The 18,891-nt window shown below is 37.0% G+C and overlaps 1 protein-coding gene across 1 annotated transcript; it reads left to right on the top strand.

Moving 5' to 3' along the window:
* The first annotated feature begins 17,765 nt into the window (after positions 1 to 17,765).
* LOC113780377 (uncharacterized mitochondrial protein AtMg00860-like) lies at positions 17,766 to 18,194 on the top strand. Its single transcript, XM_027326184.1, has one exon. The coding sequence runs from the start codon at positions 17,766 to 17,768 to the stop codon at positions 18,192 to 18,194; it is 429 nt and encodes a 142-aa protein (XP_027181985.1).
* The last annotated feature ends 697 nt before the right edge of the window (positions 18,195 to 18,891 follow it).

Genomic DNA, 18,891 nt, shown 5'->3' with positions numbered 1-18,891 from the left:
ATGGAAAGTCTAAGAAATTAATAAATATTAAATACTTGTAAAGAATACATGTTCGATGTACTAAAACTTGTCTTACTTTTATCTATTCACTTTGTAGACAAAAAAAGTAAGTAATATAACTGATTTTATGAATTACCTTTTTCTTTATCTAATCCATGTTGATTAGCTATTCATTCATTTCTTTTACTTTTTTTCATTCTTCTCAAATTTTAAAGACAATTTTTAAAATTTTCATTTCTTTTTATAATATTTATTTTTGTCTATTAGCCTTAGTTTGTTGGTAAATAAATCTCTAGAAAAATAATAAATAAATATTACACTAAATGAGAATATTGTATGTGTGAGGACTTGAAAATTCACCTATATTTTCCTTATAATTCCCTTTTATTTTGAATAAATTAATTCATAATTCCTTTACTACTACTTTACTTCCTCAATGGTTGTAATAAATAATAGAATCGAAAGTTTTACTTTTACTTGTATAGTTAGAGTACACTAGGGTTTTTGTGCATTTTGGTAGTGTGATCAGTTGGTGAGGTGCGTGTACTAAATTTGGTGGATAAGAGAAAGTATTAAGTAAGAGGAAGTGTGTGATTAGAAGTGCTAAAAATAAGTTAGTGAATCATAAGTTAAAACAAAAGTACAAGAGAGTTAAGAAAGTAGGCTTAAACCGATGTGCGCCGTTTGTTATCGGTTGAGTACACCACTTAACCAATACTTTCTTACCCTAATCTCCTTGTTTTTATTTCATTTAATCCTCCCTAATATAACCCTAAGGTCAGCTGAAATTTTTGACTAAAAACAAGAGGAAAGAAACAAAAACAAGAGGAAATTGGTGGCTTGACAAGTGTTGGCCATCCAAGCAGGTTTGATCAAGAAACTTTCCTATTTTCTTATCTTTCTTTTGGACCAAAATTCCTTCACTTTTTTCTTCATCTTGGCCGAGCTCTAGGAGAGGAAAAAGAGAGAAAACTCTTCAAGTTTTGCCTTGCTTTCTAACTTGATTTTGTGGAAAAATCAACCTCAATCCTTAAACCAATCCATAGAAGGTTGCAACAAGGAGCTAAGGAAGCTTGTGGTGGAGTTGTTTGGAGAGGAAAGCCTTTGTTTTCACTTTCTTCAAGGGGTTGAAGGTATAAGATGAACAACTTCCTTTTTCTTTCTTATTCTTGCAAGTTATGGTGAAGATGACTTGAAACTTGGAATTTTAGGAATCATAATCTAGTTTTGGTGAAGATTGGTGAAAAATCAGCCTAGGGTTTATGATTTTCAGCTTTGATTTATGTTGTTTATTCATGATATGTTGGTATTGAGTTTCTTATGGACTTGTGAGATGATTGGTAGCTTTATTATGACTTTTTAGCTTCTAACTAGGAATTTTCAGCTTTATTAGAGATTTTCCAACTTTGATATTGTGAGGATATATGCTAGAAATGTGCTTCAATTAGATGGTTTTATGGCCTAACTTAAGAGCTGTTTTATCTTATTACTTGTGTGTTGATTTGGGGCTGATTTGAGGGTCGAGCCTCATTTTTAAATGAAAAATAAAGTGTTTAAAAAAATGAATTTTGATTAATTTTTGATTGAAAAAATGAGTTTTCTGATTTTTAGAAAATAAAGAAAATGGGACTTAAAAAGTGCGACGATTTTGACCCAAAAATAAAAGTTTAAAACGGGTTTTTAATAAAAAAAAAAGGAGTCGCCACTTGGTATTGAGTTAAGGTGTACCAAGTCACCTAAAATGAATTTAAATACATAAAAAGTAAAGAAAACCCTTTTTAAATGACTCCATGTCTGCGAAAATCAAGAGAAAAGGGGTCGGGAGTCACATTTGAAGAAAGGGAAGGCAAGGATAAAATCCAAGGCACCCTTTCAAACTAGCCAAGGCTAGTTGCGTGATTTAGTGAAAAATTTTCTTATTTTAATCTAAGAATTTATTACATTTGGATGTCACTATATGAATGCAAAACCTAAACCTAGGAGGATATCGGGGGGTCGGAATATCTCTTCAAAACTTATTTGGTGCAAATCACATTAATTGTAATACCTTAGAGTGACTCTTTGAAGAGATCACGAATATAAAAATATGAGACTCGAAGGAAAGAAGAGAAAATAATAATGATACAAATGTACATGAGCTAAAGGAATGTATCATAACGGGTGCGGGAAACTAATATTTGTGACTTTAATTTTCCCTTTTATAGAAGGAATACTGAGCGTGCTAAAGCTAGAAAAGGCATACTAGTCCATAACCTATATTCAAGGGGTTCTCTCCTAATCTAGGCAAGCAAAATGATCTAACCTAGTTCTAACTTTTCTTAAATAAAATGCAAGTCTAATGTCATGTCTCACACACGGGGATAAGGAATATACATATAGGGGAATTATGGGATAAGGGATATACATATAGTGGGAATATAAGATAAGGGATACATATATAGAGGGAATATGTGATAAGGGATATATATACATATAAGGGAAATGTCACACGAAATGAAAAAACTCTAAAAAGTAGAAAATATGCATGAAAATGTAGTGATTGCCACACAAACATGATCTAGCGCGTGGATGGTCCCTAAGGGTCTAGCTTGGACTAGCCCATGTCTATAAGTTCTCGCTAATGTTGGATTAGTGAGAAATGAAAAAGGATGCCACAACTAACGTTGAACAAGTGTGGAATCGGAAAAAAAGTGCCACAACTAGCGTTGGACTAGTGTGGTGACATCATGCATTAATTATAACTAAACTATTCATATAAACATAATAAAAGCAAGTAAACACATGATATCACATAAAACACATAGCACATAAGCATGATATTTAGATGCAAGACCCTAAGAAAACGAGTAACACGTAACACACAAGCATGCAAAACACACAAAGCAAATAAAAGCAAATAGGAACCTAACTATTACATTAGGGGGCCCTAACTACAATCTAAAAGGGGAAAGAATGAAATGAAATAAAATAATAATCTAACTATTACAATTTGGCATTTAAATGCCTCTCAAATAACTAAACATTAAATTTAAAATACAAAATTAAAACAAATAAAAGTGACTAAACAAATAAATGAAATAAAATAAAAAACATTCGAAGAGCATGCAATATACACATAAGATCACATAGGAGCACGTAGGGTCAAATGAAATCACAATAAAGGAGTAGAGTGTACCTCCCTTGAATTGGTTGTCTAATGAAATGCAATTTCCTTATTTACCCTCCAAAACAATAAAATGGTCAAGATATCGTTTTAATTCATAAATAATCACAAGAAATGGAAATAAACACAAAGTTGAGTCAATCAAAGCATTCAAATGAGAGTAAACAACCCATATTCAACAAATTAAAACAAACAAGGACCCAATTGAAAGAATTAAAGAAGTTTGAGGGGTCAAATCATCATTATTACAAATATTAAGGGACAAATTTAAAATAAAATAAACTTAAGGATTGAAGATGGAACCTACCAAAACTAAATGCTAAAGTTCACAAAATATAAATGAAAACCCATTTACTATAGTTAAACAATAAAATTACCCAAAATTTCACTAAAATCCAAATCAAAACTATAAATCTATCAAAAATTAATAGACCTCCAAATTTCATCCTAAAAATCACCAATAATCTGTCCAAAAATCACATTAAGACATATCAAAGAAAAATATCATTTAAAAGGGGCAAAATTGATTAAATTTTTTAATTTTCTGGGCCATAGTAGAATGAGGGGAAACTTGAGGGGTTAAACTGTAATTTTTGAAAGTTTTTTCATGCATCTTCGAAGAAGCTTTTCTTTTTTCTGCTGATTTCTGGGTTTCTGTAAATTTTGAAGCTGATCATGCCCACAAACACTGCCAAAACAATTCCCAAATTTCGGATCTAAACACATGAGGCTAAGCAACCTCAATATTAACACAAGATTTTTATTTCCAAGCGCAAGCACAAGATCATGCATCATGAACTAAAGAGAGCACGATATTCTGAAAGTTTACTTGCAAACAAATTGGAGCAAAGAGAGAAAAGTGAATGAAGGTTACCTCTGAGACTTATGAAAGTCGAAACAGCAGTGTAGATTTCCAAGAAATGTGCCAACTTCATCCAAGAACAAAAAACAGGTTGCTATAGCCGTGCTAAGAGTTGTGCAACAAGGAAGTTTGAGCCCGAATTCAAGGCATTTAGAGATGTTTTCTTGGGACGATGTTAAGACAATTTTTTCCTCTACCACCGTGGATGTAGCAGAAAAAATAATCTCCTTGAAAGGAGGTCAGAATTTGTCGAAATAGGGTGACAAACTAGGTTGGTTCGTCAACCCTGGCTCACTTTTCTGCAGAAAAATTTCTGCAACTTTTCTCCTTTTCTTTCTCTCTGGTTCCTTTCTTTCTTTTTCCGTTTTTTCTTTCTTCAGCCCCCTTCTTGTCCTCAGACTCTCCCCCAGGTTTTGAGTAGCTTCTTCCCTTTTTTCTTCCTCTTCTCTTTCTTCTTTTTCTTCCCTTCTCTCTTGCCCGAAAACCCCTCTTCCTCTCTTGTTTCCTTCTTTTTGGTTCAGCCGTGTAGACAAAGAAAATTTATTTAATTTATTTTTGTCATGATTTATTTAAATTAAATCGATCTTGATTAAATTAAATTAAATTATAGAAGTCCATCATGTTTTGGACTGGCAAATTGGGCCAATATTATATGGACTACTAAACCAAATTAAATTCATATGCCCATTTAAGTTGGAGTGAATTAATCGATTTATTAATTCACCATGAGCCATTTGGATTGGCCCATTATTTAAGCCCAAGTTAAATGGATTTCTTAAGGCACAAGTGATCCAAAATGTAGGAAGGTTCTGAGGGTTTTCTTAGCCTACACATTTTGGCTATAAATAAAGGTCTTTCCTCAAGGCAAAGATAGAGGAAAATTCCAAAATGTGACAGCCCCACCTCACCCTAAGGCGAACCAAAGGGTTCGGCGGACCGCCTGCCAAACTCTTGCCGGGACTACGGATTGGGAACAAACGTAAACCCTACCAACCGCTCAAAGGAACTTTGAGAAGATAAACATTTAGAACCCAGTTGAGCCGAACTAAGAGATATAATCAATCTTTGGTACAACGGTCCCACGTAAAAAAAAATCAAAACGAAATGGAAGTGCCGCCAGGACTACTAGCTAATCACATCCTGAAAAACTTGTTCCGAAAGAGAATACAGTGCTCGAGCGCTACAACGACCGTTAGAAGAAACGAAACGAGGAACCAAAACAAGCCGCGAATGAACAGTGACTGCCACGTCACAATCCGTCCGGAACCCAATCGAATACAGATAACGTTATATAACTCTAGAGAATAAACATTTCCAAACCAAATATAATGCATGAACATGATTAAACAGTTTTATATACATACGTTTGTAATTTACAAATCAAAAGGGAAATATTTGGATCAAGGTACATTTAGGGTTTTCTAACTCCCGATGAGCTATACAAAAGAGTATTTATACTAGCTCATTTCATTCTTCAAAATGATCATTGGTCCAAAAGATGGTTCCCTATAAGGAAAACAAGGATAACGGAATGAGGTGAGCTAGAAGCTCAATGAGGTACCAAAAGTATAACCAGTAGAAATCATGAGAAAACACTTTTAAGGCACATATACATATCAAATAAGAGAAATGAACGAACACCACAATTTAAAGGATACAAGTGGCTCTCAGGAGCCAAATCCCCGTTGCAATATTTGATCCAATCTCGTTGACCCTCCGTCAACGTTTAATGAAACACACATGTCCGTAGACCCCGCTTACGCCAAAATTCCGATTACCAAACATACTCCTTACCGGGCCCGAACGCCAAACAAGAACAGGAATGGTAATACTCGAGTATATCGGAAATCTAGAGTATCCAATACCCAAAGATTTCCCAGGAACAGGCACCCATGGATTGTCAAATTTTCTCGACCAAACCCTTGCTGGCTCGATCCAATTGACTCCCCATGAGGTTGAGTTTAGATTTAACAGGAAGGTCATTGGATGCACTTCCAAATGACATTATAACAAGCGCAGGTAATAGATTCACGTATATACAGGAAACAAGTCACACAGGGCAGAGAACGAGTGCGATAAAGTACACACTCGTCTCGTACAAAATAAACAGTCGGTAAGGACATTCAAATAGCAATTTGCAAGTACAGATAACCAGTTTAGCAATGATTCAGGGGAGTGGTACACTCACCAGTTAAAGCAAAGATACTTCAAAAGTTTCAACCAAAGTAGGGCTCTAATCACCAAGAAACCTTAGAATAACCAAGGTAAACAATTATAGTTCCCACAGCCACAAATCCAGTAAATAAAATGCACAAATGAGGCTCGACTACAAGTCGTAGATCTCGCCAAATAATTACTCATGCAAGTGTGCAAAACATGATTTTGGGACGAAAAGATAACATGAAGACCTAGGGCTCGAACAACCCCAAAAGCCCTTCTTATATATATCCCAAACCAAAGCAAACTCGAAGAAATCCAACACTCCCAAAATTTGGACAGCATATCCCCTACATTTCCTTACTTTTCCATCCTACAAGCAACACTAATTCATCTCAAATCAACCACATACACATCATAGACTATAAAATACACCGTTCGGCACAATAAGCACAACTGAAGCTATACTTATCGGATTGAAACGAATCTTGTGGCGTTTCGAATCCAAAACATATACCTACATTTCTTATGAAGACCTCCAAAGCCAAATCATGCATTTTCATGGTAAAAAAATGGAAATCCCCACGAAAATAGAAATCTGTTCGCAAAACAGGGCTCATGGGCAGTCAAGGGTATTTCGGTCATTTCATATGATACAGTACTTTGATCGAGCTGAAATTTTGTAGGAAGCTAGTTAACACCATTTGCTACAACTTTCATGTTTTAAACTAAGCCTGATTCGGCCTCTAACATGCACGAATAAAGCCGGTCAGAACAGGACAGATTGGAACCCTAAAACTGAAATTTCCGCACAAAACTGAAATTTTCAGCAAACAACCACAACTAACATATAAAAGCTTCATTTTACACCCTATCAAGCCATCATTCATGGCCAACCAATAACTATCATATAAAATTAGAAAAATCACTAATAAAATCTGAAATTTAACTAACTCTACCTCAAACCACAAAATCTTCCATAAAATAGCATATTTAGCCACTACAAACTACTAATTTACCATTATTAGGAACAACAGTGAGTTTCCAAGCAAAATACCTTGCCACCTCAAGAAAGGTAGTAGCTTAGGGGTTCCTCCTCCAAAACAACTCTACCAATACCTTGAAACTCCCTTAGCAAGTCACTTTTGTGGACAAATTCAAGATTTAATCGGTTGGATTTCAAGATATAAGCAAGAAATGGAAGATAAAAGTTGGAGTTTTCTCTCTTTTCTTTCCTTAAGAGGTTCGGCCAAGATGGAGCAAATGAAGATGATTTTTGAGTCAAATTTGATATTTAGTAAAGTTGGGAAATAGTGGTCAAAGTTCACCCTTCATTGGTTTCATGACACTTGGCCCTATTAGGGTTTGATCTAATCCTCTTATCTTCCAATGGTTAAGCTATCTAGCTTGTGACAGCCCCACCTTCCCCTAAGGCGAACCAAAGAGGTTAGCGGACTGCCTGCCCAACTCTCGCCAGGACTAACGGTGCAGGACAACAGGATCTAAAACGTTCCGGGAAAATAAAAGCGCGCTCAAACAAGTCAAATTCACAAAATAAAAGAAACGAAAATCGGAACCGACATGAACAGTGCCGGACACGTCAGAATAGCATACAAAAGTTATCCAACAAGTTTATACAAGTCCGGTTTGCAAATTACAACTCAAACGAAAAGGTTGGATCAAATTGCAGTTAAGGTTTTGCCCAATAAGGAGCTATTCAAAATGTATTTACTCAAGCTCAACTCGGCAACCAAAGGTCCTAGTCTCTCAAAAGTTTCAAACTCCTGTAAGGAAAACAAAAGTAATAGGGTGAGTTTATGCCCAGTGAGATACTTTCACTCAAGCAAGGAAGTTCAATTATGCATGGAGTCGATCAATCCCAAATCATTCAATCAGGAAGCTAAATAAAATCACATATCAATAACAATGGTAAAAGGATACGGACGGCTCTCAAGAGCCCCTTTCCTCGCTCGCCATACTTGATCGTGTCTCATTGACCCTCCATCAATGTACAAAGTATAACCAAACGTAGACTCCGCTTTACTTCCATTCCTTCCACCCAACATACCCCTACCGGGCCCGAACTCCAAACAGTGAAAAATTGGTAATACTCGAGTATACCGGAATCGAGAGTCTCATACTACAAGATTCCATATAACAGTCCCCATGGCTCGTCAATTTTCACGACCAAGCCTTTGCCTGCTCGATTCAATTGACACCAATGGGGTTGAACTCAGTGATAACAGTAATGGCCGTTGGATACTCGTCCAAACGACACCAATTCCAATATATTCATATACCATTCAAGTAACACAGTAAATAGTCATAGGTAAGATGTGAGAACCCGAAAATTTTCTAATTTTCTAGGGTTTATTTTTTTTAAATCGCCCGTTTTTTTCTACATTTTCTTTATTAGAAAAATTCCCCAGATAAAGTTTATGAGCAAAGATAGTTTTAAAATGATTTTTCTAGTATCGGTTAGTTTTTGAGAAATTACGAGCGTATTTTGGCCGTGGGACCCGCTAGTGCGGTAAATGCATTATATTTTTGACAACTTGTTGAAATTTTGTATTAAGTGATATTATTTTACAAAGTGTTAAGATATTTGTATTGGAGAGACAAAAAGATAAGTTTTAAATCAAAAGGTGACAAGTGTCACCATCCTATTCACTATTGGACTTTTGACCATCTTACCTTAACTTTACTAAAACCAAAATTTGACCAAAAATCAAGCCATTTCTTCCTTCTCATGGCTGAAACTTGGAGAGCAAGAGAGAGAGAAAAACCTTCATCTTTCACTCCAATTTCTTACTTCAATCTTGAGTTTTAACCGATGGAATTGCAAATCACTCCATAAAAGTTGGTTACTAAGGAGATTCCAAGGTCTTGGTGGAGTTATTTTGGAGAAGGAACCACTAAGCTACTATCTTTTGTGAGGTATCAAGGTATGGTGTGTAAAGATTCATTGTTTGTTTCCAATAATGGTGAATTAGTGACTTGTGATGGCTAAAGAGATGATTTTATGGATTATATCTTGATTTTGGTTGAATTGGTGAAGTTTTATAATTTTTGGGGATTTTTCTGTTTTCATATAAGCATGATTATGTGGTCATGTATGATGATTGGAAATGATGTTTAAGGACTCTATGAGGTGGAAAAAGTGATTAATTGCAACCAATTTCTGTTTTGGACCAAAAATTGAAAAGTGAGGGTTTTGTGATGAACATTCTGTCCGAATTTTTAGGTCCTAGATAGAGGCCGAATTGGCCTTGGCTTAAAACATTAAAGTTGTAGAGAATGACATTTTAGAGGTGTCTACAAAGTTTTAGGTCAATCGGAGTAGTGTAGAGTGAGAAAAGTCGAAATTACTATTGCTGTTCTGGTTTACCCGAAATTGGGATTTGCGACTGTAATTGGTTGTTTTGGCTGGAATTTCTTCCAAATTGGTTGTTGAGACCTTTTGATGAAATTTATCCCTGTTTCTTACCTTTCAGCTGGTTTTGGAATTTCTGGATTTGGACTTGGAGAGCCTGAGTTATGATGTTTCCGCTAGAATGCGTTCTGTGAATCTGTTTTTGTGATTTTGGTGTAGTATCTTGCATTTTTGACCTGGTTACACTCGAAACTGGGTTGAGTGACCTTCTACAATATTGTAGCCCTATCTCTTAGCTTCGAAACGGTGGGTCTTGGACCTTTATCCGATAATCGTAACGCCTTTGGTACCATTACCACAAAATGACGTCAAAACTGTTTTTCTGGTTTTGAGCTTAACTTTCATTTCCGGACTTTTCCCTAGCTTGACTTGTACTAGTACTACTTGGAGCTTGCTGAATGGCTATTGGATGAACTTGTTGTTGTGTGTGTACCGTTGGGTTGGAATGAGGAAATAAGGAAGCCATGATGGCTGGAAAAGTTAGCAAATTCAGGGGAAGTGCTGTCCGAACTTTGAAGGGATTTGTTTGCATTGAGTTTGTGATCTAAGACTTGGATTTGAGCAAGGCAATGTTATATGCTGGATGATTTCTGAGCCGTGGAGGTGAGTGACCCTAAACTATTTCCAAAGTAAATGTGAAATGTTTCTGCATTATTTACTCGATTGCATCTCATGCGTGCTTGCATGTGAATTCATGATATGATTTTGGCTTCAATGAGTTCTAGGAAAGTCTTGTGCTGGACACCAACGTCTCCACTCTGTTTATGGTTCATGTTCATGTTTATCTGGAGCTCAAAAAGGGGCTCCCTCTCTCTGTTAATATTATATGATCTATTTGAACGTTGGGTGTTCAAGTGCAATGATTTCACTGGCTCACGAGAGCAATAAACGTACATTTGATCTTGGAATCATGACATCATTGAAATGCATTATTGTGAAATATATTTGATTTCTGATTTTACTGGTTACTCGCTGAGCTTCTAGCTCACCCCAAAAATATTTTATTCCCCTCCACAGGGCTCAAGGCGAAGGAAGGACTTGTAATACTTGTTCACGTGACTGGATGGCTTAGTTGGAATTGTTATATTTTGTACAATTTGGATTTGGAATCATTTTATGTATAGTTGAGAATTGTTTCCGCTTCGCTTATGACATGTAAATATTGGAGATTTATATTGTAATATTTGAGGTTTATTCTTGTAATTCGTTTGAGGACTTTAGTGAGCGACTGAGTCCCGGCGAGAGCCGGGCAGGCGGCCCGCCGAACCCTCTGGTTCGCCTTAGGGGGAGGTGGGGTCGTCACATAAGACATAAAGGGTGAGAGTGATCAAGTACACCCTCTCTTGGACCAATTTCAACGGTGCAAACAAGCATTCAAGGCATCACTTTCAAGTGTAACAAAGCCACATAGTAACAAGCAAGTGAGTGGTACACTCACCAAACAAGCAAATGAAATTTCATATACTTCCGCCTAAAGAGCATCTTGAATCACCGTCACGCTCTAAAACATTCAAACAAGCACAATAAGGCTCGATTACAAGTCATAAACCAAATCCACATACTACCAAAAATAAGGCTCCATTAGAACGTATAGGTACCAAAGTAAGTTAGGGAAAGTCCGGAAATGAAAGTTAAGCCCTAAAACCCCAAAATAGTTTTGACATTGTTTAGCGTATTGGACACAACCGGCGCTACAATTATCGGATGGATGTGTAATTTATACTGTTTCGAAGCTAAGACAGAGGGCTACAACTTTGATGAAAGCTACTCAGTCCAGTTTACAATATATCTAGGTCAAATTTATCAAAACAACCCCAGATTTTCCAGTTTGAAGTTTACTGTGAAATTCAACTAGCAGTCCTGATTCATTCAATCATATCTCAGCACATACGACTCCAATTCAAGTGATTCCAAAGCCATATGAAAGCTAAGATACCAGGCTATAATTCTTAAGAAGACATTGACAACCAAATCAGTAGTAATCCCGGTCAAACTAACCAATTACAGAAGCTGATTATCAGTTTCGGACAGAAACAGGGCAGCAGGGGTATTTCTGTCTTTTCATAGGTTACGTTGCTCCGATTGGGCTGAAATTTTGCAGGCAACTATAAAACATCATTCTCTACAACTTTCATGTTTTATACTAAGTCCAATTCGACCTCTAGCTAGGAGAAACAGTACCGGGCAGAATGGGGTTAATTGAAACCCTAATCTGGAATTTTCCGCAAAAAGTGGAAATTTTCCGCAATTCGCTACAATTTACGCACTATAGCTTCATTCTAGACCATTTCCAACCATCATCCATGGCTAACCAATATAAAACATATAAAACAGAAAAATCATGAATAAATAGAAAAATTTCCCAATCTCAACCAAGAGTCATGAAATATCACTTAAAACTAGTTCTTTAACTCACACAAGCTACCAATTGAACATCATTAAGATCAAAGCAAAGGGGTCTTGGTCACTTACCTTGCAAACTCAAGAAAAGAACCAACTTAGCACCTAGGTCTTCCAAATCACTCTACAACCAACCTTACTACCAGTAAACTAAGGGTTTTTATGGAGGAAATCCAAGTTTAATCGGTTGAATTAGGAGATTGAACAAGATTGGAGGCAAGAAAGTTGTGAGTTTTCTCTTCTTTTCCTCTTGAAGATGGCCGGCCAAGAAGCTTGAAATGAAGGATAATTTTGGGTCAATTTTTAGTTTAATTGGTAAAGTGATGAATAGTGGTCAAAAATCAAGATTGAATCACCAATTGACATATGTCACTCTCATTAATGCAAAGCTATCCTTTTGTCTCTCCAACTCTCATCCATTGAGTAACCTCTAATTATCTCTTAACACCTGATAAAATAAATCCGGTATACAAAACTTAACCTAACTGGCCGAATTTTACCGAACTTTTCGCACTAGCGGGTCCCACGTCCGGTACACGCTCTTAATTTCTCAAAAACTAACCGATACTAGAAAAATCATTTAAAAACTATATTTACTCATAAAAATTATCTAGAAAATTTTTCTAATAAAGAAAATGCAGAAAAACATGCAATTAAATAGAATAAAACCTAGAAAATAAGAAAATTTACGGGGTCTCACATAGCTAACCTCTAATTGTTTCCTAGCACCTTGTAAAATAATATCTCTTAATACAAAAATTCTATTAATCGCCAAAAATTTTATCGTACTAAGCGCACTAGCGGGTCCCACGCCTCTAATGCACTTCAAATTGAACGTACACTAACTTATATCAGAAAAATGATTTAAAACTGTACTTACTTATAAAATATATAGACAATGTAATATTTTAAAGGAAAGTAATAAAATATAGGCAAAGAAATAAAATAATGCCCGTAAAATGTGAAAATTTTTAGATTCTCACACAAAAACTTCGGAGAAACTCTGTCAAATTCTCTCAAGAGCTTTCTTCCTCAAATCCAAGTCCAAATCAAGCCAAACAAATCCTCCTGCTATCGGTGTTGAAGATTTGAAGTTTCAAGTATTTGACGCCACCATCAAATCAATCGTTTTCTATGCCGAAGTTGTAGGAAATACTCTTTCGATCGGAGAATAAGCTTTTGGGCCCTTCGAAGAAAAGAATCAGGGGATTAAATTCTTCGATTCAAGAACTTTCAGAGATTGTAACCCACTTATTATTTAATTCAATAAATTCGATATTTGTGCAAGTTTTCTTGTCTTTTATTTTAGGCAATAAAATTTGTGCTTACAAATTTCTGGCACGCCCGGTGGGACCTCTCTGCCTTTCATCTCTTTTCTTTCAACAACTTACCAGTTTCAAAATTCAATGGAATTCAAGAAGGTGAACTTTTCTCTTGAAGGCTTAGTTGCTGATGTGTCAACCACTCAAGGGACGCAGTATACTGCACCTCTGACAAGGAGCAAGGCCAAGAAGTTAGCAAAGAAGGCTAAGGCGAATGTTGTGACTGAAGAAGCAAATCTCGAGATGCTTCCTAACAAGAAAAGAACTCATGATGAATCCATTGATAGCCCAAGTGATGCGGCTGCCTCTGTGGTGATGCCCGCCATGATGACTAACACCACCACTGTGGAAGATCAGATTTCGAATCTAGCCAAAATTGTCGAAGGGCTAGTAGTGTATGCTCAAAGTCAAGATGCCAAGATAGTCAAATTAATGGCTATGGTGAAAAATATAGGCAAAAATAGTCTTAGTATGTCCAAACAGAAATTCAAAGTGCAAGATGAAGATGACTCATCATCAAGGGAGAAGGAGAAAGAGGATGCGAAGTCACAAGCCACGAAGGAATTTTCAATCTCCCCTGATGGCACTATTCATGTTGATAATCTGAAGGAGTTTATCGAAGGCACAATCAAGGACAAGATTGGTGGAAGTGCCAAGTCATATAGTGGTTACACCAAACCTTACACCGCTAGAGTGAAAAGTTTGAAAATTCCTGTGGGATATCAACCTCCAAAATTTCAACAATTTGATGGCAAGGGTAACCCTAAGCAACATATTGTACACTTCGTGGAAACCTGCAACAATGCGGGCACTGATGGTGACTTGCTCATTAAGTAATTTGTTCGCTCTTTGAAAGGTAATACCTTTGCTTGGTATACAGATCTGGAGTCTGGAACCATTGACAGTTGGGAGCAGTTAGAGCATGAATTTCTTAGTCGCTTTTATAGTACAAAGAGAACTGTCAGCATGACTGAACTCTCTAATACACGGCAATGGAAAAATGAACCTGTCATTGATTTTATCGACCGTTAGAGGAATTTGAACTTAAATTGCAAAGATCGAATTTCTGAATCTTCCGCGATCGAGATATGTATTCAATGTATACATTGGGGACTCAAATACATCTTGCAAGGCGTGCAACCAGAGATGTTTGATGAATTATCCACAAAATTCCACAAGTTGGAAATCAATCTTGATGGACAAGAACCGCCAGTTCCTGACCCTCACAAGGCTAAAGAGAGACAAGAAGTGAGGAAAGGGGGCAAGCCACCAATCAAAAATGAAAAGAAGGAGGCTATGGCTACAAGTATAACACCTTTCAAGGTTATTCCCAAAACTGCCAGAAGAGAAGACAGAAAGATCAATGCATATCAAGAGCAAGGAAAGAGAAAACTGACTCTCAAGGAGATGCAAGACAAAGAGTACCATTTCCTTGATTCTGATGTCCCTGGTATGTTTGACGATCTATTAAGTATAAACTTGATCACGCTTCCTGAGATGAAGCGACCCGGTGAGGCCCGGAACACTGACGATCCAAATTACTGCAAGTATCACCGATTGGTTGGGCATCCCATTCAAAAATGCTTTGTCTTCAAAGACAAAGTAATGGAATTGGCGAGACAAGGGAAAATTCTCCTTGAGGAAGACAAGGCAAGTGTGAATCACACATCCATTAATTTCCTACAGTCCATGGAGGTTAAGAGGGTCGTGGTACCTGTATTGCCAACAATTCAATTTGGTTCATTGGATCCCATAGAAATCAAACAAGAAGGTGCTCCTTCAACTCTTCAAGAACATGCATATGAAAATGAGAAGGCGTTACAACCCGATGTGGATGATGAAGGATTGACTCTAGTCACGCGAAGAAGGAGGCAACATTCCTGTCCATCTAGTAAGGCGAACAAGGCCTTAACAAGAAGTACGGTGAGCTGGAAGGCAAAAAAGAAGGACATAAAGGAAAGCAATGATTATCGTACTCTCCAAGGAAGTCAAGCTTTCAAACAAAAGTCGCGAACTCCTGTCACTCTAAAAGAGTTTATGCCTAAGGAATTCTTTGATATTGATGTGGTTACAAGTCACACAACGCGAGTAGACCATGTTGAAGGACAAAAAGATAATACTCGCGAATCTCCCTGTGAAATAGTCCGTGCGCCTACCGGCAATGAAGAGGTGAATGTTACAAGTGTTACTTTCACTAGCGAAGACTTGTTACTTGGGTCAATACCGCATAACCGTCCTTTGTTTGTGACGGGTTATGCAAAGGAGCAAAAGCTGAATAAAATCTTGATAGATGGAGATTCCGCAGTCAATATTCTTCCTTTAAAAACTCTAAAGAAACTTGGTATCCCTGTTGATGAACTCTCCAATAGCCGATTGATGATTCAAGGATTCAATCAAGGAGGGCAAAGAGCTCTGGGATCACTAAGTTTGGAAATAGTCATTGATGACATGTCGTCCAAAGCACTGTTGTACGTAATAGATGCTAAAACCACGTACAATGTGCTATTGGGAAGGCCCTGGATTCATGAAAATGGAGTTGTGCCTTCGACTCTTTATCAATGTTTTAAGTATTGCCGAAATGGAGTGGCAAGAAGTGTGAAGGCCGATGATAATCCCTTCACTGAAGTGGAAGCATATATCGCTAATGCCAAATTTTACATCAAAAGGCACAATGCGAAGGATAAGTCTGAGCAACCTCTATCTGTGGATAAAATCCAGAACCCCGAATCTCTAAGTGCAAAAGGGGAGAAAGTGATAAGTTCGAAATCAAAAGAGGAAGTTCATGAAGAAACTAATGTTTCATTGCCGAACAATGAATCAGTTATTTTTCGCTGTCTTCCCAAGTCAAGAATGGAACAGGGACAGTCACCTGCAATTTAGCATGAACCTTTAAAAGGTTTGACTCTTCCGGTAGCTCATCTAGATACAAAGAAGGCGTCATTTTCTCAACTTAAAAGGTCTAACCTTTTAAGTAAATAATCTGAAGTCGAAGAAAATACCATGCCAAAGTCAAGAACCAAAGAAGGTTTTGATCCTATTGCTTATAAGTTTCTCGCTAAGGCAGGATACGATTTCAAAGAATCTGCGGTGTTAAATGTTCCACCCTCTCAATCTACTAGTGACATGATTCATGGGTTGAATCCTACCCAAAAGATGTTGAAGGAAAAAGGATATACCGTTGAAAATTTCAAATTTGGTCTTGGCTATTCCTCTCTTACACCAATCTGCATCAAGATCAATAGAGTTAGCAGCCAATATATTGTTGTGGAGGATGAGTCTTCTCAAATAGTCGGTAAATTTTAAACTTTTCAGGAAAAGGAGAATAAAGCTCCACGGGTATCTGTTTTCAAGAGGTTAGGACCGCAAAGAAGATAAAAACCTCAAAATTCTTATAAGAGTAAAGGAAAAATGGGAAAGTCATTGCAAAACCTTGAAAAACCATCTGATTGTCCTAAAAAATTTGGTAGCATCATTCCTTCGAGAATGAGAAGATGCACAGATCTTGTAATAAAGTGTGGGACTGAGTTGAAGGTTAGGGAACATACCGTGGTGTACATAAGACCAAAAGAGGATGATGAAGAGAGTGTTGCTTCATGCAATCATATAACTATAATTGACGGTGACTCTTTTGGGGAAGAAAAGGATGTTCCTCCTGAGTTGGAAGAAGGTGTTAAGGCCACTGTAGATGATCTAAAAGAGATCAATCTCAGTACTTCAGAAGACCCACGTCCAATATATGTAGGTGCTTCACTGAGTCCTGATGAAGAGAAGGCATATGTTGATCTCTTGCAAGAGTATCGAGATGTTTTTGTCTGGACTTATAAAGAAATGTCGGGTCTAGACCCAAAAGTGGTCGTCCACCATTTGACTGTTAAAAAGGGAGTTCGACTTGTAAAACAAGCACAACGGCGATTTAGACCCGATTTGATTCCTTTGATTGAAATTGAAATCAATAAACTCATCGAAGCTGGGTTCATTCATGAGGTTAAATATCCCACATGGATTTCGAATATCGTACCTGTGCGAAAGAAGAATGGACAAATCCGCATCTACATCAATTTCAGAGATCTTAACAATGTTTGTCCCAAAGATGACTTTTCTTTATCGATCACTGAGCTCATGATGGATGCTACTGGGTATCAAGTTCTGTTATTTTTGGATATAATTAAATTCGATTGGCACCTGAGGATGAGGAGTTCACTGCATTTCGTACTCCTAAGGGTATTTATTGTTATAAAATAATGCCCTTTGGTCTCAAAAATGCTGGAGCCACATATCAAAAAGCAATGCAAAGCATCTTTGACGACATGATTCATAAAAAATATCGAGTGTTATGTGGGTGATTTAGTTGTTAAATCAAAGAAAAAAAGTAATCACTTGGAGGATTTGAGACAAGTATTTGATCGGTTGAGAATGTATTAACTCAAAATGAACCCTCTCAAGTGTGCATTTGGAGTCACGTCGGGGAAAGTTCTTGGTTTTGTGGTTCGCCATCGAGGTATTGAAATTGATCAGGCCAAAATTGATGCTATATTGATGATGCCTGAACCTCGTGACATTCTTGAATTGAAAAGTCTTCAAGGGCGATTAGCTTATCTGCGGAGATTTATTTCAAATTTAGCAGGAAGTTGTCAACCATTTAGTCGCTTGATGAAGAAAGATGTGCCATTTCAATGGGATGAGACATGTAGTAATGCATTCAATAGCATTAAGTCTTATCTTATGAAAGCACCTGTTTTGGTTGCACCTATGCATGGAAAGCCATTACTTCTTTATATTGCTGCCCAAGAACGCTTAGTGGGGGCATTGCTTACACAAGAAAATAATGAAGGAAAAGAAGTTGCCCTTATTATTTAAACAGAATGATGACCCCCAACGAACTAAACTATTCACCGATTGAAAAGTTGTGTCTAGCTCTTATTTTTGCAATACAGAAGTTAAAACACTACTTTCAAGCACATAGCGTGAGCCTCATTTTCAGGGTGAATCCCATAAAATATGTGATGAGAAAACCAGTACTATCCGACCGTCTAACTAGATGGTATCTTCAACTACAACAGTTTGAAATTATTTATGTGCATCAAAAGGCTGTGAAAGGACAAGTTCTGGCAGATTTTCTTGCTGATCACCCGATACCTGCTGAATGGAAGCTAAGTGATGACCTACCAGATGAGGATGTACTCCTTATTGAGATTCAACTACCATGAAAAATGTATTTTGATGGTGCTGCTCATCGTCATAGAGTTGGAGCGGGGATTGTATTCGTGACTCCTGATGGAGGGATATTGTTATACTCTTTTATTCTAAATCAACATTGTTCAAACAATATTGTTGAGTACCAAGCTCTCATACTCGGGCTTGAAATAGCTGTTGACATGAACAGTTGGAACTTCAAATCTATGGTGACTCTTAATTGGTGGTTAACCAACTCTTGGAAAGTTATGAAGTCAAAAAGTCCGAATTAATTCCGTATCACAAATATGCAACGCGACTTATGAGGCGGTTTGGAGGTGCAAGTATCAAACATGTTCCTAGAAGGGAAAATAAGCAAGCT

The sequence above is a fragment of the Coffea eugenioides genome, chromosome 8, assembly GCF_003713205.1.
Source record: "Coffea eugenioides isolate CCC68of chromosome 8, Ceug_1.0, whole genome shotgun sequence".
NCBI classification, from domain to species: Eukaryota; Viridiplantae; Streptophyta; class Magnoliopsida; order Gentianales; family Rubiaceae; genus Coffea; species Coffea eugenioides.
This window is presented reverse-complemented; position numbering and strand designations above follow the sequence as displayed.